Here is a 23246-nt window from a genome sequence, read left to right as displayed (position 1 = left end):
TTAGTCGCCAGAGGGATGTACAGAGCCTCTATCATCTACACCATTTTTTTTTCTCAAAGTCTTTAAATGTTTTTATTATGATTTAAAAATTTTCTTTCTCTGTTGTCTCTGTTTCTCTTTGTTCATTTTCCTATTGATTCATTCTCATCTGCTATAATAGAGGCTTTCTTCAAATGTTTGGATATTCTTCATGGCCTGTTTTATAGAGCAGCACACTTTAAAAATACAGACTAGAAGTTCTTTGTGAATGATAGGGCTTATCAATTGGTGAGCTTCACTGTAGGAGTATGGGATAAAGACTTGGCTGTTTTATTGGAGGACCCCAGTTGTCAGTATCTGTAGACTTTCTTCAGCAAGACATCATCTGGTCTGGTTAGAAGATGGAAAGAATAATGTGCCTGGCTGCCAGCTTTCTAGAAACTAAGCAAGGGAAATGGGTTGGAAATTTCTTTTAACTATGAAGATAAACTTTTCCAAATTTTTTACTATAGCCTATGAAATCCCACATGATCTAGTTTCTAAATGGTTTCTTATCCTGGGGAAACTAAGATTAGTAGCTTGAGCTACATACAGTTCCAGCACTATATCTGGTTTTGAGGCTGAAGCTTATACCCATCTTCTTCCTCCTCTACTACCCATACTAAATTCCCCTCACCATCATCTAGCACTTCTGTTGGTTCAGATGAGGTGGCCCAGAACCTCATCCCTGATGTGTCTAAAACTCTGGTCACCATGCCCATCTCAGGCTGTGGCTACTGCACTTGTCCATGTACCATCAAAACTTGGCAAGGGGTACTTAGAGATGTGTATCAGCAGCCCTACCTGGAATACCACCCGAAGCCTACCCGTTGGGAGGATTTCCTCTCATTGATGTCTTTCAGGGCTATCCCTGTGTGAGGCTGTAATGCATCATTTTCAGTTCACACATACTAAGCCAGATCATCTATGAAGCAAGCTTGTCCTTGTTCTTCCCCCAAAAACCAGTCACGGGGGAGCTTCCACGTGGTTATATGCATAAACCAATGGGTAAGTAGAACAGATGATATAATAGTGCATAGTGGATATTATGAGAGTTTAGGTTTCCTGGTTGTGCAGCTTACTTGTGCCCTCTGTCCTTGCTCATGTCTTATGCTAGTGTACCTCTTCCATCTTATAGTGGATCACTGTTGAGCCTTTCTGACCTTAAGACTTGGTGAATCTGACAAATCCCAGCTCACGATGGGCAGTTCTTGATGCATGGTCTTTTTATATCCCTGGTCTTTTTCTATCCCACAGTTAGAAGTTCCATCTCTACCAGAGTCTAGTATCTAGGAGTTGATTTCAAATGGTATATGGTTCTTCATTGCAGATGGCATGACCTTGCTCCAGAACCCTAGCAGACTACATTGTGATTCTCCTGCTAGGAGCCCACCATAAGCTTTCCATGGCTTCTTTTTACACTGAAGTTACCGTTAGTACCATAGAGTTTACAGGTTTGTATGGTTCAAGTGGCAGATCTGCTTACACTGCTGCCTGGGCTATTGTCTGCTCTGGACCCCTCACAAATCTGGCATCCTTTTATATCACTTGGTAAATGGGTCTGAGCATTTGTCCCAAGTGAGAGATGCTGCTTCTAGAACCTGAAGAGGCCTACCAGGCATTGTGCTTCTTTCTTAGTGGTGAGAAGTGCAAGATGCAATAAGTTGACCTCTACTTTGTAAAGGACGTCCCAGAATGCTCCAGGCCACTTGACCCCCCCCAAAACTTCACGGCTGCAATAGGCTCCAGAAACTTTATAGGGTCACTCTTCTACACTCTGGAGTGCATATATCTACCAAGGCCTCCAATATCCAAATAGTCTGGTTTCCTTTGAAAATCTTATGATAGAGGATGGGAGAGTTAACATAGCCCTGAGGCAAACTGTAAGGTATACTGTTGTCTGTCCCATATGAATGTGAGCTGCTTCTGATCCTCTTTCCTAATGGAAAAGAATGTACTTGCCAAGTCTGTGGCCCAATCCAGATACCTGCAGTTCTGTTGATCTACTCTGGCTGGTTTACCACCTCTGGCACACAGATGCAATTAAGGCTTCTACTTGATTGCGTTTGTGGTAGTCTGCCAGAATATGCAGAGTCTACTACAGTCTAGAGAATCTGTTTGGATTATGTGAGGGCCAGACTTAATGGAAATATGGCAAGGACCATCAACTCTTGAATTAGTCAGAGTTCTTCAGAGAAACAGGACCAATAGGATATATAGAAGGAGAAGGGGAAAGATTTATTTTAAGGAATTAGCTCTCATGATGCTGGTGGGCTGGCAAGTTTGAAATTTGCAGGGCAGGCCAACAAACAGGAGACCCAAGGAAGAGTATGTTGTAGTCTAGAATCTGAGGAGAATCTGGAGGCAAAATTCCTTCTTCATTGGGAGACTAGTCTTTTTTCTTAGGGCCTGTAACTGATTAAATAAGGGCCACCCACATTTTAGAGGGTAATTTGCTTTATTCAAAGTCTACTGACTTAATTACATCTAAAAAAAATATTTTTACGGTAACATCCTGACTAATATTTAATGAAGCAACTGGGCACTATAGCCTAGGCAAGTTGATGCAGTAAACATCACACCTCTGTATCCTTTAGATCTACAGGTGACACTAACCTCTGCCATTCCTCCCAGGATGTTTTTATTTTTTAATTACTCCTTTGGCCAGAGTGTGAGAATGGCAACTTAAGAAGCTTCCACTTGGCCTTCTACACTATGACTGCTCCAAAAAGCCATCGCAGAGTATGCTTTACAGCACCATTCCTGGTACTAATTGTGTAAGCTGAGGATTGGGCAGTCTTGAAACAAAGACCTCATCTGATCCTGTTGTGGCACTATGGAGTTAGATGGCCTTTCCTAGTTGTCCCAACATGGACAAAGAATATAGGCCTTTGTACTCCTGCTTTTCCAGTCATTGGATACAGGCAGCTTGCTTTAGCTGAGTACAGTTCTGGTAGGGACTCTGAGAGAATCCCAGCAACTAGTGGAATGAGTACCTTAGCCCTAAGCCAGGATCTGGGTGGTGCAACACAGCATCCACTATCATGTAACCGTATTTGTTTTTTTTAAATATCAGCTTTATTGAGATGTAATTCACATACTATAAAATCCAGTAGTTTTTAGTATATTCATAGAGTTGTGCAACCATCGTCACAATCTAATTTTAGAACAGTCCCATCACTCCAAAAAGAAACCTTATACCTATTAGCTGTTTCTAGCTTCCCCTCCCCTGAGGCAACCACTAATTTACTTTCTGCCTCTATGAATTTGTTCTAGACATTTCATATAAATAGAATCATACAGTATGTGGTCTTTCCCATGATGCTTTTAAAATGCAATTTGACTCTCACCATTTAACTGAATGCTTTTACTTTCATGTCACTAAAACGTGAAGAATTAAAGAGTAAGGATAATTAGAATTTAACAATTTATTTGACATATCACCTGATATTTTGTCTTTAGACACATGCTTTCAAGCAAAAATTCGAGTGCATTCTTTTCCTCAAGAGAAAATAGTAGCAAATACTATTTTCTAATTCCTTATAGTACTAAGGCATTTTGACATCTCTAAAATTGCTGGAAGTTTCATAATTAAAGCCTTATAGAAATATAAGATCCTTTTGACTAATCTCAATACTTGGCCCTAAAATTTCAGTATGTAAAAGTCATTTCTAGCATATTTTACAGAAATATCCACCTTTTTTTGTCATTTAGCCAAAGCTGACTAGAGGTTAAATCCTAATAATTTAGAACCATTTTAATGATAAATGTGAAATAGGTTTAAAAAATTCTTTACTTTTATTGGAGCCACTAAATAATAGCATTTCCTACTTTGCATAGATTTTATAGATAAAACTAGAAAATCCAGACATTGGCATGTACTCAATAAATATTTGTTGAATGAAAAAAAGTGATAGAATGAGTGAATTCAGTTATTAAAAAAGTTGGTCATGTATGGAAAATCTGAATCTAAAATTTAGTACATTCATTTGTTTAATTTTTCTTACTATTAAAGTTAAAACCTAAACATTTATTTAAAAAATATTGGAAAGATTCTTACTTGGAAAATAATGTGATGAGCTGTTGAGGGCAGTGTTACTGGTTCTCAACTTGGCAGGTAGTCAGTATTTACATAATTTTGTAAAAATGTAGTTCCATGAAGTAAAGTATATTAGACTAGGAGTTAGGGAAGCTAGGTGTGACCTCAGCTCTATGGCTAAATTTTGATTCTAAGGTTTCCAAGTAAAGTCTGATACATGGTTTTATATGTTTTATTTCTCTATTTTTCAATTTAAGAATACATTGAGAACAGAAAGCACTGATGTAACTTACTCCTATTTAAGAAATAATGACAACTATGTTTTATTGATGTAGTTATTCATTTCCTTATTCAACCAATGTTTTTGAGTACCTACTATATGCCAGGGGATTAAAAGTGAATAAGATTAGTTTTTGTCATCACTTTATTCCTACAATTTATGAAATACAGCATGGTGTGTAAAAGCCCTAAAGGGAGAGGAAACTCTTTCTTATTGGCTGCATGATCCTGGCTGTGTTACTCTGTGTCCCTGTGTTTAATATGGAAGAGGTAATTTGAGTGCCTGTATTTGCTGGGGCCTCAATAGATGTTAACTACAGCCCCACATCCTTTAACTGCTGCATTTAAGACAAGTAGAAACTTTAAAACTGAGAGTCAAAATTGATTCTGAAAAGAAGTTCATATTCTTTTCTCTTGTAGAACTGAAATATAATAGGAAAAGAATTCGCTTTTTTGAAGGAACTTAGAATTCTGAACAGTTACACATTCAGTTTCAGAAAGGAGACTGTCTCCTTAGCATGCTGACTAGTCTAGGGTGTGAGTTCATATATGTGTGCGTGACTTTAAAGAGAAGCTGTGTGTCTTTGGGTATTTATAGAATTCAAAGTACTTTCCATAGACATCATCTGTTTTGTTTTGTTTTGTTTAGATAGATAAAAGCCCTGAAGGACAATTCACTCAGCTGATGACATTGCCCAAAACGTTACAGCAACAAATAAATCGAATTATGGACCCTCCTGGAAAAAACAGAGACGTAGAAGAAACTTTATTCCAACTTGCTCATGATCCTGACTGTGGAGAGGTAATGCGACTAGGTATGTTTATGAATTTGACGTTGAGGAAGTGCTGGCTGTGGGTAAAAGCAAACTTTGTTTGTGACTGAGACGTATTCTTTATTCTTTCTTACCTAAGTGAGATCAAGAGATAGATTGCTTCTAGGAAGAAGAAAGCAGTAAAAATCTGAGTTTTTTCCAAATCTAAATTTTCATTTGTTTGAAGTAGGGGTGGTTAAAGTACTTCCATTTTCAGATTCCTGGGTCCTAAATCACTGTCAAAGGGGAAAAACAATGTTTCTTTTGGTCCCAAGCACATAACTTCTAGAAGTTATTTCAAAGACATGTCTGTTTTCTTCATGGTGGGTCTAAGAAGGAAGGAGACTGGTGACATTTTTAATGCTTTTATAACATCAAGAACACGGCTTTCATCAGATAACATTAAGAACACAGTTTTCATCAACTAACTCCCATTCAGTGTGTCATAGTGTGTTCAGCAGTTTCCCCCTGACATGGCCCACGTTCCATACTTCATCCCCAGGGCCTCCCAGATGTTTTCCCAAAACTCTGAACCTTATCTTCAGAGACCCACTTCCCTTTGAGGTGTTAAAGGTAATTTATGAGGTCAGTCAGTAAAGAGATATTTAGAAAATTGAAAATGACTCCCTCCCTCAGAAGAGTGTGTTCTCCTATTTCATTGGGTACGTATTTACTGAGCTCCTACAAGGTGCAAACCAATGTGCTAGGTGCAGTTCATAGTGCCGATATTGAACATTAGCTACAGTAGGTGGGCTCCACGCACAGTCTCTCAGCGACCTGCCCCAGGTTATCAGAGTTATGTTTAGGTCACCAGCTACCTATTCTGAAGATAAATATGGAGGCATATCATTTGTTGTTTTTCATTTTAACATAATTCTGGTCACAGTGTGATCTCTGTTGCCTTTCTGAGAGCATGGGGGACTGTGCTGTTGCTTCTCACTGAAGAGTCCTCTGTATGTGTTTTCATAATGAAAGTTTTTCCTCTGGGCAGAAACATTTGTTTTGTTTTATATTTTTACATCTTGGAATTGATAACAAACAGCCTTAAGCAGATTTAAAGTCATAAAATGGTCTTCGAGGGTCACTAACTCAACCTATTTTAAGATGAGGAGGCCCAGGCTCAGGTTAAGGTCAGTCGTTTGCCTATGCTCACATAGCTCATTGGTGACACGGCTGACAGCTCCAGTCTCCTGGCCCTCAATTTTGATACCGTTTTCACTGTCACTCTGTTATACTAGGACAGAGATAGATTTGCTGATTTTATTTGGATAACTAGAAAGAATATTTAGTTTCAGGTTTTAAAAGTGTTGAGATCACTAACATCTGGCTTTTTTGGCATCCTTGTTGGTTTTTCCTCACAGGGCTTTCAGCAATCGTGAGACCTTCTAGTATAAGACAGAGCACCAAAGGCGTTTTCACTGCTGGTAAGAACTTTAGAAAATCTGTATACTTAATGAAGCTTCTAGACTGAGTGACCTCAGCATCCCTGGTTAAAATGTAAAGCTTTGTATGTATCCTGCAAGTACTTGTGAAATGCCGAATTTTGCTGTTCATAAACTAAGACATTGCAATAACGTACAGACAGGCAGACAGCACTGTAATCTGGTCATCTAAAAAAGTCAAACTACGTGAGGTACTGTTGAAAGGCTTTACAGCCTTTCTAAGTTTTCTGATTAACTCCTATGTGTAGGTTTTTCTCTCATGTTTTTTACTTATGAAAGTTATTGTTGCATATTGTTGCAGAAACAGCAGTACCTTGCCCTTCTCCCCCATTTTCCCTCTCCAGAAATTACTATTTCCAACTCTCTTAGTGGATTATTTTTGTTTTCACTGCTAGTTCTCTAAATTATACTACTGCTTCTTTGCCTTTCAAATTTAGGCATTATCTGTTGACTTCTCACTGTAATAGAATAAAATTTAACTCTTCCATGCACTCTTTTTTAAAAATTTAATTATTTAAATTAGTTTCAAGTATATAATATATTGGTTAGACATCTGTATAGTTTATAAAACGATCCCCCTAACTACTCCCTCCCTGTCCTGGCCCTCCACCTAGCCATCATATTTCCATGCACTCTTATGACACACCCTCGACCCTCCCATCCCTCCGTCCTCCTAATATTAGTTATATTGTAGTTTTGGTAAAGTCAGTCTTCACAGTTTACATCTTATGACCATGTTAATAAGATTCACAGGTCAGCCACATACTATACTTTTCCTTTTCTGTACAACTTCCTTTTCCAAGGAGTTTGTCTTCACCTGTCTCATCTGTGTATCTCCTTTTCTGCATATCATGTCCTTCACCTTTATGGCACACACTCTCATTATGGTGACGCACACCATGCAGTAAATTTCTGAGAAAAGGTGCATGGAAGACAAATTTGGAGACTGTGTGTGTCTAAACATATCTTTATTCTACTCTCACACTTAATTGAGACTTAGGCTACAGATAGAATGGAAATAGTTTTTCTTTAGAATTTTGAGGTCATTGCTCCAACTATCTTCCGACTTCCAGGATTGCTGTCAAAGTCCAAAGCCATTCTGATTCTTAATCCTTTGTATACATCCTCTCTAGAAGCCTGTTAGATGTTTACTCTCTCCCTGGGCTCTGAAATTTCTCAGTGATGTGCTTTGATGTGAGTCTGTTTTTATCTGTTATACCAGGTATTCATTGCTCTTTCAGTGTGGAAACTCAGAATATAAGAATTTTTTCTTTTTTCTTTACTTTCTTCCTATCTGTTTTCTCTCTTCTTTCTGGAACTCCTTTTGTTCAAATATTGGACCTCCTAGGCTAGTCTTATGGTTTTCCTTCTTTTCTCTCCTATTTTTGATCTCTTTGTCCTTTTGATGTGCTCTCTGGGAAATTTTCTCAATTTTAGCTTCCAACCCTTCTATTGAGTTAAATTTCTGCTATTACATTTTCAATTTCCAGCAGTTCTTTTTGTTTTCTTTTTTTGTTCTCTGAAATATATGTGTATATGTATGTGTGTATAAATTTTAAAACATCCCATTCTTGTTTTATGGACTTAAGCCTTTGAACATATCTTTGGATAATGTCACATTGCCTTCCCAGATGGTTATATCAATTTATAGTCCCACTGGTAGTAAATGAAGTTCTTGTTTCTCCCCATTCTTTCCAACACTTGGAACTGTCAAATGATGGCCTTTTCTAGTTCAGTCTTTCTTATGTAACCATGTGCTGAGCGTCTCTCATGTGCTAGCCATGCAGGATAGAAAGTGAACACAAGACACCATCCTGCCTTCGAGAACTTCATAATCTAGAAAGAGAGTCAGGCATAATTGGCTCAGAGCTAACACAAAGAAGGGAGTGGTCTTTCATCCTGATTCTGATTCCTGGGTTGAGATAGCCAGGGAGCTGTCTTGGTCACACCCCTTAATATTTCACCCAGCTTCCTGGATACGCAGCAGAGAACTTGGCCTCAAGGACACTGCGTGGCTCTCTTGAATCTTTGGAAAGATTCAGCCAAAGATTCAAGAAAGATTTAGTAGTACCTATGCCAAACCTACTCAACTGAAGATTTTCCTACCATTCAGGAGTACATAGCTTTGAGTTTCCAGCTAAGATATTTATTTAATCTGTGTTCCTGCTGGTTTATCCTGGCAAGGCTGAAGATGAGGTGCTTTTGTTTGCTTGGGTGGTTCAGGCTATTAATATGTGTTTTGCATGATTGCAGCTCCCTTGCTATAATACTCCTTGGGTGTGGCTGAATGCTTGAATTTTTTACTTGTGGGGGTTTGTTTGTTTGTTTGTTTTTTGGCTTCCTGTGCTATAAGAAATTACTACATTTATTGGTGATTTTTTTTTAGTTGTGAGAATGGTAGTGTGACAGGGTTTTTTAAAAGTTCCTTTTCTTCTAGAAATACATAACTAAAATATTTACAGATGAAATGCAATATCTGAGATTTGCTTCAAAATAAAATGTGGAGGGAAGTGAGTAAGGAGTAAATGACATAAGATTGATCATGAGTTAATACATTGTCGAAGCTGGATGAAGATACATGGAGACATATTGTATTATTCTTTTATAAGTTTGAATTTTTCTCTAATAAAGGTTTTTAAAAATCCAACATCATCTCTTGACACTTCAACCTGAATGAATCTTTGGTCCTCTTTCCACTCGTTCTTCCCAGTTGCCAGCAGAGGGCAGTGGGGAGCACCTCACAGATCATGCTGCCCAGATTTCCGTGTGGCTGTGGAGTGCCCATTGTAGGGTCCTCTGCTGGCTTACTGTTTGCTTCCCATTCCCTTCTAAACATGCCTTATTGTCTTGACAAGTCCAGAGTAACAGAATGTCTGTAACCTGCATGAGGTTGAAGAAATTGTGGAAAGTGATGAGCATCCTTTCAGATTCTATAGGTTTACTTACTTTTTATTCTGGCTTCTCAGGTTTATGGTGGTTGTGGGCTATGAAGAAGTGAACACAGGCTAAGGGCAAGGGTTTGTGAACCCCAGAGACTAGGTTTCAAATTCCAACTTAACTACTATGACTTAGGCAAGTTACATAATTTTTCTGAGTTTTAATTTCACAGCTGTAATTATACCTGCCTCTCCAGGTTGTGAAGATTATTGTATCTTGAATATATAAAAGCATCTAACACTGTACCTAGTCTTTCTTCTTTTGATATCATTTTCTAAACGTTTCCTGACTTCTCTTTAGAATATGGCTCTTTGCACTGTGTTATTCAAATCGTATTAGTCCTTTAACCAGTCCCTTAACCTCTAGGTGGATGAAATAAACTAGCAATGAAAGGAACTGAGTGGCTGGTTTGCTTCTTTCTCTTTCCTCTTAACTACACAGCAAGTTTCAGAATCTCCATCCTCCCACACTTTGTTCTTTAGAAGTCCTCTTATTGCAGTTTTAGCTATTGTTTTGCCTTACTGTTGCTGGGTTCATCTTTGCAAAATCTCCATAGTTCTGCATCTGTTCACTTTTCAAGTCAACTAACGTATCATCTGCAGAGTGAGAAAACCCCAGTGTATTTGGTTGAGTTTTTATTTATTTTTTATTATTTTTTACTTTTTAGGTGAGGTAACGCTTGATTGACCTCACAGGTTGCAAGGACCTTGTCAGTTTACAATCCCTTATTTTTTTATTTTTTACACCTACAGCACCTGGTCTTCCTAGGTGGTCTCCCATCCAAATACTAACCAGGCCCGGCCCTGCTTAGCTTCTGAGATCAGACAGGATCGGGCTTGTTCAGGGTAGCATGGCCGTAGACGAGTTTGTATTCTTTTGTAGCCGGACCTCACAGGTTGCAAGGACCTTGTCAGTTTACAATCCCTTATTTTTTTATTTTTTACACCTACAGCACCTGGTCGTCCTAGGTGGTCTCCCATCCAAATACTAACCAGGCCCGGCCCTGCTTAGCTTCCGAGATCAGACAGGATCGGGGTTGTTCAGGGTAGCATGGCCATAGACGAGTTTGTATTCTTTTGTAGCCATTATCACTCCACTTCTTTGCAGCCTCCTACTCATAATGAGGGTAAAAAGAAAGTTTCAATCTTCCTCTTATCCAGCAAATATCTTTTATGTTCAAATACAGTTCAGTTCAGACAAGTAGCTAGCCAGGAGCTAAACTTGGTGTCAGAAGACATTGCCTTGAAGTTGTAGTTACTCATTTTTTGGCTCTGTAACCTTGGTATATCAGTTAGCCCTCTGCCTTAAATGGCAGGGCCACCAATACCCAGTTCACAGGGTGTTCTGAGAGTCTCCAGTATATTACCCAAACTTAGGTGAGTCTAGTCTAAATCTCACTCTATTCCTAGAAAAGCTGGAAGCCAGGCATCTATAACCAGCTCAGAGAATTGCCCTTTCTCATAAGCCATGTTCGATAACACAGCAGCGTATTCTCATGCAGTCTTTTCACATTCTGTCTTTATAAGTTCCCTTGAAATTCCCTGACCATCAGATACACCCAGAGAAGTGAGGACAGAAATGCTTCTAAAACCAAACACTTTTTTTCTCTTTACCCTGAGATTTGATCATTTAAAAAATAATGTTGCCTCCTCTTAGACTGTGATCTTGGTAGAATTTCAGAGTTATCATCTCTGGATAGTGGATCAGTAGCTGGAGCCAGCCAGCTTAGGAGTAGCCAGAGATTGTTTAGCCTCCTAATATGTGCCTTCTCCTCCTTTCATAGTAGCAGCAGATGGCATCACATCTCTAACCTGTAACAGAAGACCAGCTAAGCAAACTGTCATATTCTGAGCAGCAGCAGTCTTTTATGTTTCTAATCTGATTGGAGAGAAGTAGAACTGTTTGAGTATTCTGGTATGGGAACTGGGAGAGAAATGGGGGAATTTAGTGATTAGACTGAGAAGTAAGCCAGAGCCAGACAAGGGAAGGCATTAAAAGCCATGGAAAGGAATTCAGAGTTTATTCTGAGAGTAGAGGGAAGCCACTGAAAGACTATAGAAAGACTACTATAGCTAGAGAATAGAGAACAGATTGAAGGGAGATAAAGCTATTGCTTGGGAAACTGGTTAGATATGGTTGCAGCAGCCAGGTGAGGAATTTTGGAAGCCTGGACTCAGGTCATTACAGTAGAGGCAGAGAGAAAAGATGCAAGAAATATTTGGAAAGCAGATTACCAGGTCTTAGTGACTGGAGGGATATGGGAAATGAAGGAGAAAAATAAGTAACAGATAACTCCCAGGTTTCTGGCTTAGGAAGCAATAGATGGTGCTGTTCCAGGATGCGAGGAAGGTTAGAGGAGGTTAATGAGTTTAATTTTTGAAATCTTTATTTTTGCTTTATTTTTCCTGACCCGATTTTCTGGTCAATCACAATTAACTCTGGGGACAGATACCTATTTACTTCTCTAGCTTCAAAAGATTCAACTGAATTAATGAGGCAGGTTCAGTCTTGTTACTAAAAAGATTCTGGCATGCCTCAATTGATTCTTACCAGCCCTTTCCTGGAACACAATAGAATGGATCATTCATTGACCTCTGCTTCTGATCTCTTATAACTAAAACATTTTAAAATGAGTTGTAATTCTGCCTCTGAAGAGGTTTTCTTTGTAGATATAACTAACTATGTTTGGCTATTAATTGGAAGAATGCTGAGGGCTTACAGATTTTTCCCTCCTAAAGATCCAAAATATAGAATTATGGGAAGGTAGAGACCTCTCACAGCCCAGTCATTTCTGACTCACATTATTTCTTGGAGAATTTTGTCTGCCATTGGACCCATCAGTTTAAGGTCACACAGGGAATTTATAGTCTCACATATGCAGTAACTTTGCTGTAGGTCATGTGAAGCAAGCGGGAAGGCAATAGAAGAAAAACCTTAGGAGCCATATATTGAAGTAGATTTCTGTATGTTTCCAAAACAAAATCCTGAATTCGTGATGGTAAATAAGGTAAAAAATGGTTTAAAAACATTTCATCCTTAGGTAAATAAGGATCTGTCTAAAGAAGATGTATCTAAAGAGATGTTGCATCTTTATCCATTGGGGAAGGAGCAAAGATAGTTTTCTCTATCAGGCTGTCTTCCCTCAAGCCACATTCTAAATACAAACTTCCCAAATCACCATCCTTTTTTTTAGAAAGGAAGAAGAAACTAAAAGTAAGCTTTTATATAGGACAAGTAGAATTCTATGGAGTGTAAACTGTGTGAAGGTAGAGACCGTAACTGTTGTTCATACCAGTATCCCCAACAACTCTCTTAGTGTCTTATATATATGGGTACTCAATAAATACTCATTCAGTGTATTTCAGTAACTGAATAAATTTAAGATTCTCGACCTTCTATAGAATGGGAAATCTCCAGATATACAGAAAAGTACACAAATCATACATTTGGTGAATTTTCATAAAATGAACACATTCATGAGCCTGATACTCAAATGAAGAAATAAAACGGTACCAATCCCCCAGAACCCACCTTGTGCCCAGTTACAGCCACTACTCCTCCAAGAGTAACTACTGTCCTTACTTCTAATGCTGTGTTTCTGTTTTGCCCATTTTTGAACTTTACATAAATATGTACTCTCTTGTGTCTTTCTCTCCGTAACATCAATGAGATTCCTTATGGTGTTGGGAATAGTACTGGTTCATTTATTCTCATTGCATCCAGTCCATTTGTATGAATGTATACAATTTACCCACTCTACTAATGATGATTTCTTGAGTTGTTTCCAGTTTGGAGTTATTACAAGTAGTGCTGCTGTGCATGTTTTTATACCTGTCTTTTGGTGAGTGTATTTCTGCATTTCTATTAGGTATAAACTTAGGGGTAGAATTACTTGATCTAAAATGAGTGAATGTTTAACTGAGGTAGGTACCACCAAACAGATGTCGGAATTGCTCTCTCACTTAGCAGAGTTCCTGTTGCAGCACTTCCTTGGCCAAAACTTGATATGGGTCTTTTTCCTTTTAGGTGCTCTGGTAAGTGATTAGTGGTATCATACTGGAGTTATAATTTACATTTTCCTAATGACTAATTAAATTGGGCATTTGTTCATATGCTTATTTGGATCTCCTCTTTTGTGAAGTGCCTATTCTAGTCTTTTGCTCTTTTTTCTGTTGAGTTGTCTGCCTTTTCTTGCTGAATTCTCTATAAAGTCTAAATATGGGTCCTTTGTGGGATATATGTAATGCAAAAATCTTCCATTCTGAGGTTTGTTGTTTCATTCTCTTAATGATGTCTTCGGTGAAAAGAAGTATTTATTTATACTTAGACTAGCTTATCCGTTTTGTCCTCTATAGTTAGCAGCTTTTTGTGTCCTGTTTAGGAGATTTGGCCTACTCTAGATTCATGAAGTTTAAGTCCACCTTTGTTGCAATTAGAATATTAAGGCAGAAAGGACCCTTTATTGTGATCTGTTGGTTCTTAACTTTTTGCAAATCCTGGCTCCCTGTGAAAAGCTGGCTAAAACTCTGGACCTTCTGCACAGAAGTGCACATGTGTACCTATGCAGCAAACTGCAACAGTTCCAGGGTGTTCACAGACTGACATTGAAGCCTGTTCATGGGCCCCTTGTTAGAGAACCCCTAACCTAGTCCAATCTAGTCATTGTGCCAGTGAGGAAATCGAGGCCCAGAGAGGGTGGAATCGCACTGTAAGTTTGTAGCCCAGCTGGGACTAGAATGCATGTTTCTTGACTCCTCTTCCAGTGCTCTTTGTAACAATTCTCTGCTGCAGTCTTTCTGAGAATATCTCTCTGGCAGAGCCATGGAAGAGAGAGACTGTTTTCAATTAAAGGAGGTTTCTATCTCCTAAGAGCAAAAAATGGCCGTATGGTGCTGCTCATGTACTTCATGTATTTACCTTAAATGTTAAGCTCCAAGGAGTCTGTGAGTAAGTTTTTGAAGTTGAACTGGGATTTATCATGGTTGATGCAATTTCCTCTAGCTGGGACGCTGTGGCCCGGGGTTGCTGTGTTGAACCTTACCATTTGCAACTACCTGTATTCTGCTTAGTGTCTTGATTGGTTCTGGCTGGAATTTTATAAAGCACCTTATGTAATAAGTTTCCAGTCTCAATGCTCAAGTGGGTGAGGTTTACCAGAGTGGTTGCTCCAGGGAGAAAATTAAAAGGGGTGGAGGCAGGGAAAGGAGCTCTGAGTTTCTTGACTAGGCTATGTCAGTTTGCAAGCAGTCAGCAGACAAGCCAGGCCAGAGTTTCTAGAAGTACTTGCTAATGATTTTACTGATACCTTTTGCCTTTTAACCTGCCACTGCCTGCAGTAGCCTCTTTAAAGGTCCGAAGTGGACTAGGCAGCTTAAGGTAACACGGCCAGGTATTTTCAAGAGATCACTTAAACCCCAGTGTTAGGGAGTCTCCAGAACTAATCCTGTTACCTCATCAACAGTGCTTACAAAGTGTACTGCCAGGGGCGCATTTCAGACTCAGCACAGACCACAGTTTGTATCTCACCGTGAAAAAGACTATTGGGATCTTTGGGCCACACCCCAAAACACAGACTAGATGATCTCATCCTTAATGCAAAGGAAGTCAAGCCCATAATACTGTCTGCAAATAGGATCTTATTAGATCTGATAGACAAATAACATCCCATTTATTCTATCACATTTATTTATTTCTCAAAATACCCCAGAAAGCTGCTTCTCCGATTTCATCAGGTACTTGTGATTAAGTAGATAGAGGGTACTGGAAGGTCAGATATCTGAATGAGGTGCAGATATCTGTTTCGTCATTTCAAAAGCATTTGCTGAGCACCTGCTATGTGCTGTGTACTATGCTGGGACATGGGGATATAGGGATGAATAGGACAAGATCCCTGTCCCAGGAATTGTGAGTCTAGGCAGAGGGTCAGGTGAATAAACTGACAAGCACTGTACAGTGGGACGTTCTTTGCTGTGTATCAGCTCAGGTGCTCTGGGACTAGGAGAAGTGTCTGAATTGGCCTGGGAGTCAAGGAAGGCACTTCTAGAGAAGAAATCCGAAAGGGGATTCAATATCTACCTAACAGAAAGTGATGGAAACAATATTCATTCTGGGTGGATCAGCTGCATATGCAGTGACACAAAAGCAATGAGCTGGGGAGGGTTGAGATGCAGGCATTGGGAGTTAAAGGAGCCAAGGATGCCCACTTACATACAACTTTTCTTCTTTGTTCTTCCTTTTTCCTCCTTTTAAAAAGAGCTGCTAAATTTAAAGGCTGCCAATATGCTTGTGCCTCAGAAGATTTCACTTATCCCTGAAACTCAGGTACCTTTCACATCCATATCATTGTTTCAGTAGATGCCTAAATCAGAATCTTTTCTCTTCATATTGATCATAGTGACCTTTAATGACTTTCAGCTCCCAGGGTCTCCTAAACCCTTCAGTCAGCCCATCACTGCTTCACTACGAAGACAAGTCTCTGGTCCAAATATCATGAACTCTAGCTGAATATCTACCCAATAAGCCTTAATTTTCTCAGCTGTGTCTTCTTTTCTATTTTAGGCATGAAGAAATCATTGATTTACAGTTCACGAAAGCTGCATAAAATGTGGAAAGGATGGCTGAGGAAAACATCCTGATTTTGCTTGCTTTTATATATGTTATGTATAGATGAATAAAGTTGCTTTTTGACAAAACAGTGTTTGTTATTTCGACCCATTGTTTGAATTCGAAGATGCTTTGGTTTGTATAATACAGCAGATCCTCCAATAACATTGTTACTTTCAATCTCATCATTATAACATTGATGAGAAAGAAAGAAATTGATTTCCAGGTGGAGCCACTGTCTGTGTGGAGTTTGCACATTCTCCCCATTTCTGCACAGGTTTTCTCTGGGCACTCCAGTTTCCTCCCACATCCCAAAGCTGTGCACATGAAGTGAGTCGTTGCGTCTAACTTGTCCCAGTCTGAGTATGGGTAGGTGTGTGAGTGTGCCCTGTGATGGAAGTGCATCCTGCCCAGGGTTGAGTCTTGCCTTGCACCCACCCAGAGCTGCCAGAATAGGCTCTGGCCACTCAGGACCCTGAACTGGAATGAATGGGTTGGAAAGTAACGATCTTATTTGATTTTATTAATCTTTCTTAAATGTATGTATAGCTTACAATTATTTCAATGTTTAATATTGAAAGTGTTTTCAGTCTTTACAAGATTGGTGATGATTTTATGACCAGAGATATACTTACTGTAGGGACTTAAATTTTGTTTATATCAATTAGCCTAGGGTAAAATTTGTTTCATTATATGTTTTGCTTAAAGTTGCAGTTTCTAACCTTTTGACAATCTTAAGTAAGAACTTACTGTACTTGTTTTTATATGTATGTATTAGACATTTAAGTGGTGGGGGGACCCAAATTCCTTTGAGGACTTAGCATGAGAGAACAATCCTCTTTACATACAAAATCATCTGTGTCCTGCCTTCATAAGAGCTTTAGCTGTGTTCTGCATTTTCCAGTACGTGAGAGTCAAGAGACCTGAAAAATTGTGCATATGCTTGTGGGCATGCAGTTCCAGGGGTTACAGGCAGGGACTCTCTCTGGAGCCTCTCTCTGCCTAGGCTCCATCCTTGTTCAGTTGTCTTTTTTCCACTAAGAGATCACAGGTGTTGCATCAACATTTTCCTGGACCTAGGTTTTTTACTTTGGTCTTCAGCAGTGACTTGGATGAGGAGCCTGCCACAGGCCCCTTGCAGAGCCTTCCCTATTATAACAGGAATGTTTGAATAACAAAAAATCCACTGCAAAGTGCCTTGATCAACAAGATTCATTCAGTTCAAAGAACTGAAAAGTTAGAGGTGTGATGGGCTTGATTGAGAATTGGTTTGATTCAGCAGATTGTGTAGCCACTGGTCCAAATTTAGGTGTCATCTAAGTATAGGAGACACACAAGAACTGAAAAGTTAGAGGTGTGATGGGCTTGATTCAGAATTGGTTTGATTCAGCAGATTAACAGAATCATCCAGGACCCAGTTTTTCCACCTGTCCTCTCCCTGCCCTTTGCCATGTTGGAATTCGAACCCCACAATGTGCCTTAGGCTGGCTTCCCTCTTAATTCTGAGACTGCTGGCAACAACTTCAGGAGCTATGTGCTTTCCCATCCGTATTCAGGGAGAACAGGGCTCCTTTCAGAAGCCCTCTTTAAAAGGCAAGAAAACTTTTCAGCAGCCCCCAGCAAGCCACTGTCTGATTTCAAGGCCCTACTTGAGTTACTTGCCCACCCCCAAGCCAGTTACAGGCCTGGCAGCTGGAAGAATGTTTGCTCCATTTCTGGAGAGAATCTGGCTGGTGAGAGCATCACAAGGGACTTCCAGACCTTCTCAGCTATAAAACCTCAGAGCCCTTGTAATACAGGACAAACCTTGAAATATTAAACACTTATATATTAACTTTTCTTTAGCAATTCTCTCCGAAGATCTCATAGACCTGTGCTGCAATAGGGTGGCCATGACATGTGTAGCCATAGAGCCTTTGAAATATGACTGGTCCAAATTTAGGTGTCATCTAAGTATAGAAGACACACCACACTTTGAAGACTTAGTATGAAAAAAAGAATGTAGAAAGCTCAATAATTTTTAATATTGGTTGCAAATAAAATGATATTTTGGATCCATTGACTATATTATTCATGTTAATACCAATTTCACCTATTCCTTTTTTTTTTTAAACGTACTACTAAACAATTTAGATTCCAGTGGGCAGTGCTATCATGGACCTTTTCAAACTGTATACACTGGTTTCTTCCTGAAGTGAGAAGAAAGCTGTTTCTCTCTTCATTTGATGACTGGTAAGAACTATATTTCTTCTAGTCAACCATGCCTTGCCCATAGTAAGCTCTCATAAAAGTTTTTTGAGGAAAATGATGAAGCAAGCACATCCCAATTTTGTTTTACTTCCTTCTTTTAGATGCTGCTATGCTATTTTATCAGATTCTTAGCTTCATCACAAACATGAAAGAAGAAAGATTGTGGGTGATTCAGCAGTGTGTGAAAGAAAGGGTAGCTTATTAGGACATTGTGAAGTCATTCGAAAAAAGCAGTTGGTGAATAACCGTGGGTACTATTTGCAGAGTCTTAATAGCTGTAAACATGTGTCTGAATGCTTTTTCATGGGCATTATCTAATTTAATCCTCGTAATAGTGATATGTATGTTTTTATTATCCTCATTTTATAAGTGAGGAAACTCTCTCCAAAATCTGGTTTACATTACCTTCCTGGCCCTATGGGATTTGAGGTTTTGACCTTGTTCCTTGGCTAATTACATATTTGTTATATTGAAAAACTGATTGAAACCAAATGAGTAGAGTTCCAGTCTATATTGTACTTCAAAGTCCTTGACTGAAAATTTTAATCAAATGCATTAACATTGTGATTTAAATATTTATTTAAATCCCATCTGATCCCTAGCACAGGAGATTCTATTTAAGTTTTTCTTTTGTGAGTACACTGTAGTTGTCTAACATAACTTTATTATTCATCTTTCTTAACTCAAAAATAATTTTAAGGTTTCCTTTTTGGGAGGACTAGATGCTGCAGATAATTTGTTCAAATTCTAGAGTTATTTCAGAATATGAAGCTAATTGAAACAGATAACTGTGACTTCACTGGGAGGTGGCGACCCATTTCCAATTCAGTCATGGGTATGGGGTAATATTTTCACTTTTAATCAGAAGTACAATCACAGTTAGCACAAATTTTTTTTTAATTGAGGTACATAATTGACATACAATAATATATGAATTTCAGGTATGTAACATGATTCGCTATTTGTAAATATTGCAAAATGATTATCACAATAAGTCTGGTTAACATCCATTACTAGTTTACATAGTTGCAGAATTTTTTTCTTGTGATGAGAACTTTTAAGATTTACTCTTAACAACCACAAATATGCAATACAGTATTACTAACTATAGTTACCAGTACATTACATCTCATGATTTATTCATAACTGAAACTTTGTGCCTTTTGACTTTTACCATTTCGCCTACCCCTTACCCCTACCACTGGCAACCGCCAATCTGTTCTTTGTATTTATGAACTTTGCTTTGTTTTTTTTGTTTCTTTGTTTGTTTTTAGATTCCACATAAAAGTGAGATTGTATGGTATTTGCCTTTGTTTGATTTATTTCATTTAACATAATGCCCTCAAGGTCTATCCATGTTGTCGCAGTTGGCAAGATTTCATTCTTTTTTTAGGGCTGAACAATATTCCGTTGTAAATACCATCTTCTTTACCCATTTATCTATCAACGAACACAGATTGTTTTCATATCTTGGCCATTGTAAATAATGCTACAGTGAACATTTTATGGTTTCATGTCTTAAATTCAAGCCTTTGATCCGTTTGGAGTTTATTTTTGTGTACAGTGTGCAATAGTGGTCCAGTTTCATCCTTTTGCGTATTGCTCTCCAGCTTTCCTGCACCATTTATTGAAGAGACTGTCCTTTCTCCATTGTGTATTCTTGGCTCCTTTGTCATTAATTAATTGACTATATATACTTAAGTTTATTTATGGACTCTCTATTCTGTTCCATTAACCTATATGTCTGTTTTTATGCCAGTACCATGGTTGATGGTTTTATTTGACTAGAACAACAAACATATGTTTTCCAGAGTTTTATTAAAGACAAAAATGCAGATTTTTTTCCCAGTAAAAGAATGAGAATTTTAGAAATGTTAAACTCACTTATACATTTATAATACATTTATTTTAAAAATATGTACTAAGCAGGTTGTTTCCATCGGGTTGGCATGTGAACCTTAAACTATATGATTATTTTACATATGATTACATGTGTACATATGATTATGTAGCTAGCACTCTTTCAGTTTCTCCTTTTTATTCACAGGACAAAAGGTAAAGCATTCCCACTTTCTAGTTCCCAAATAATAGTTCTATATATTATTAACTTATCTAAAGGAAATATCTTTTCTATGCTTATTAGAAACCTAATTCTAAATCCTATTCTATGCTGTTAGAAACCTAATTATCAACTCAGAAGGTGACTGTATGGTTTAACAAGAAAGTTATGGTCTCTGGGGTAGTCAGACCTGGGTTCATATCCCAGCCCTACTGCTTATCAGCTGAATGACCCCAGGAGATCGTGTATCCTCTAAGAATTTGGGTTTCTTCTTCTGGAAAATGGGGATAATACTTACCTTGCAAGGGTTGACATGAGGCTCAAATTAAATGATTATTGTAGTTTTTATCATAAAATTTACATATGTAATATCCTCTGATGAATTCGAGTGATGAAGAGGCAGTGTGGTGTAATGGAAAGAGCTCTAAATTTGAAGACTGGATGGGAAAGAAGGTAATACTGCTAAAGAACCTTCTGCACCCCACCCCCACCCCGACTTTACATAAATTGTATCATTTTCCTTACAATTACCCTGCGAGGTGGGTGTTAATTTTCCTATTTTGCACTCTGCTCTTCTCACTATACCTTGTAGATTTAAATTCAAGTGTTCATTATGCAAATTACTATGTGATCTTGGGGACATTTATCCTAATGCTGTTTTCTTATTTGTAAAGCTGCAGTGGTATTAATCCTGACATCACATGGCAGCACTTAAATTCCTTTTTGAGGAGTCCCAAACCCCGTCCTTGCCAGGATCTCCTGCAAGCAGTTGCCTTGGGCCCGATGCTGGCTGAGGGCTGAGCGTCCCAGCTAGACTGAGCAACGTATTGGGAAACGCAGCACCCTGTCCAGATCCTCCCTACCCAGCTGATTTTAACACCAACATTTTGGGAGTGGATGAACAAACATACAAGCAGTGAAGACCTCGTGGACTTTTCTGGTACTTAACTATTCTAATGAATATTTCAGGAAACTAGAACCGAAGTATGCCCACATGGAAACTATGGCAAAGTTAGAGAAAATGTACCAGAATAAATTAAATTTCAATGACGGTCAGCCAGCGATCATCAGGGAAGAAGTGCCTAGTGTCTCTTACATGTCTGTATTGGAAAAGAATTCCTATCACCGTATCTTGTTAACAACATCGCTTTTAGAGCCTGGTTTAAGTCATGCTTCCTCCTTGATTATGACTTCCTCTGAAGATGAGTTGCCCAACTTAAAAAAGGAGTATCCCGAGAAAAACAGAAGGATGACGTATGCGAAGGAGCTCATCAACAACATGTGGAGAAACTTTTCTGTTAAAGATTATATTTAGTGTGAAGATGCTGACTTCCCGGCAGTTGAAAAAAACAAAGAAGAAACCTAGAGAATGGGTGCCAAAGATTACAGTACCTGAGCCTTTTCAAATGATGATCAGAGAACAGAAGAAAAAAGAAGAGAACATGAAATCTAAATCAGATATCGAAACGGTACAAAAACTGCTCAAAAATCAAGATTCAGAGTGTAAGAAAAAATTCCGAGCCAACCCAGTTCCAGCATTTGTCTTTCCCTTTATCATGATATAGTCAAGCAAAATGAAGAACGGAGAAGGACTATGAAGGAGAAATACAAAGAGGCTCTTTTGGCCTCACAAAAGCCGTTTGAGTTTATTGCAAGGGAGGAACAGAAGCAAGCAATCCAGGAAAAGCAGCTGAGAGACTTTTTTAAGTCTAAAAAGAAAACAAATCGATTTAAAGCCAGACTTATACCTCGATCTACTTATGGTTTAATTTCCAATGACAGGTTAAAAGAAGAAGAGCTCTACAGAAACAATAGGGCACAGCTGAGAGCCCAAGAGCTTTTACTTAATTTATCCCCTTTACCTCGTAGACCAGCTCGCAGAAGTTTTGCTACAAGGAAGCCCTGAACAGGCTGAAAAGTTGAAGTGTAAGCCCAAGGCTAGGTGCCAGACTGCTGATTTGGGAGACATTCCTGAGAGATATCAGAAACACCCCTCAGAACAGAAGTATCTAAAACCCCTAAGAGTCTGTAAACCATCCAATCTTCATGCAGCCTCACATGCATCCACTAAAAGAGAGAAAATTTTAGCAGACATTGAAGCAGATGAAGAAAATTTAAAAGAAAAACGTTGGCCTTATCTGTCTCCAAAGCACAAGTCACCAGTAAGAAGTGCAAGTGCAAAGCGTGTGCCATATGACTGCAACCCTCTAATGCCCACAGTATCTTCCAGAGGAAGAAAACAAGCCACAAGAAAGAGTGAAAAGGAAAAGATGAGAGAATACCGACAAGAACAAGAAGAAAGAAGAAAAATTAAAAAACAGGCCTCTACTATTTGAAAGAGTTGCTCAGGTTGTGTTTGTTGGAATTCAAAAGCTATTGTCAGCATTTTTTTTTAACATCTCCAGCTCTTAATTTACAATTCGTTTGTCTTATGTGTTATATAACGTATTGAAACTTATTGTTTCTGTGACAGCTTCACCAAATTAGTCAAGTAAGTAGTTTTGCTTAAATCTGAGCATTGAATCTTGTCGATGAGGCACGTAAGCTTGATAAAGAATATGCTGCTAATCCAATCATTTTCAAAATAATAGTGTCACAACCTGTTTTTAATGGCTGGTCTTTTTCCAGTACCAATTTGGCCAAATATTCAGGTGAAGCTTCATGATATGATTTGGAGGTCTTTGGAGAATTAAAAAATGAAACAAAAAAAATTATTTAGATTAGCTCTAAATAAAAAAATAAAAGCTCAAATGGTTACTTTTAGGGTCCACTAAGACAACACACATAGTAACACTTAGCTTACAGTA

At 38.5% G+C, this 23246-nt stretch overlaps 1 protein-coding gene and 3 pseudogenes across 7 annotated transcripts in view; 2 read left to right on the top strand and 2 right to left on the bottom strand.

The window, feature by feature from the left end:
- TAMM41 (TAM41 mitochondrial translocator assembly and maintenance homolog) overlaps positions 1-16238 on the top strand; it is a 45572-nt gene extending 29334 nt beyond the window's left edge. For 6 of the 7 annotated variants that reach the window (XM_006917627.3, XM_025050772.1, XM_025050771.1 and 3 more), the window contains 3 exons: positions 4986-5151; positions 6510-6572; positions 16086-16221. In XM_006917627.3, coding sequence (XP_006917689.1) covers positions 4986-5151; positions 6510-6572; positions 16086-16162 — 306 coding nt within the window. In that variant the 3' untranslated portion in view covers positions 16163-16221. Of the gene's footprint in view, positions 1-4985; positions 5152-6509; positions 6573-16085 lie in introns of all 7 variants that reach the window. The other variant, XM_006917628.3, reaches the window with a different exon arrangement.
- Positions 10271-10389, bottom strand: LOC112484345 (annotated as a pseudogene).
- LOC112484376 lies at positions 10471-10589 on the bottom strand (annotated as a pseudogene).
- Positions 16239-19145: 2907 nt separating the features above from the next.
- On the top strand, positions 19146-22851 carry LOC102891308 (annotated as a pseudogene).
- Positions 22852-23246: the final 395 nt, after the last annotated feature.

Source organism: Pteropus alecto, unplaced genomic scaffold, assembly GCF_000325575.1.
Source record: "Pteropus alecto unplaced genomic scaffold, ASM32557v1 scaffold75, whole genome shotgun sequence".
Classification (NCBI taxonomy): domain Eukaryota; kingdom Metazoa; phylum Chordata; class Mammalia; order Chiroptera; family Pteropodidae; genus Pteropus; species Pteropus alecto.
This window is presented reverse-complemented; position numbering and strand designations above follow the sequence as displayed.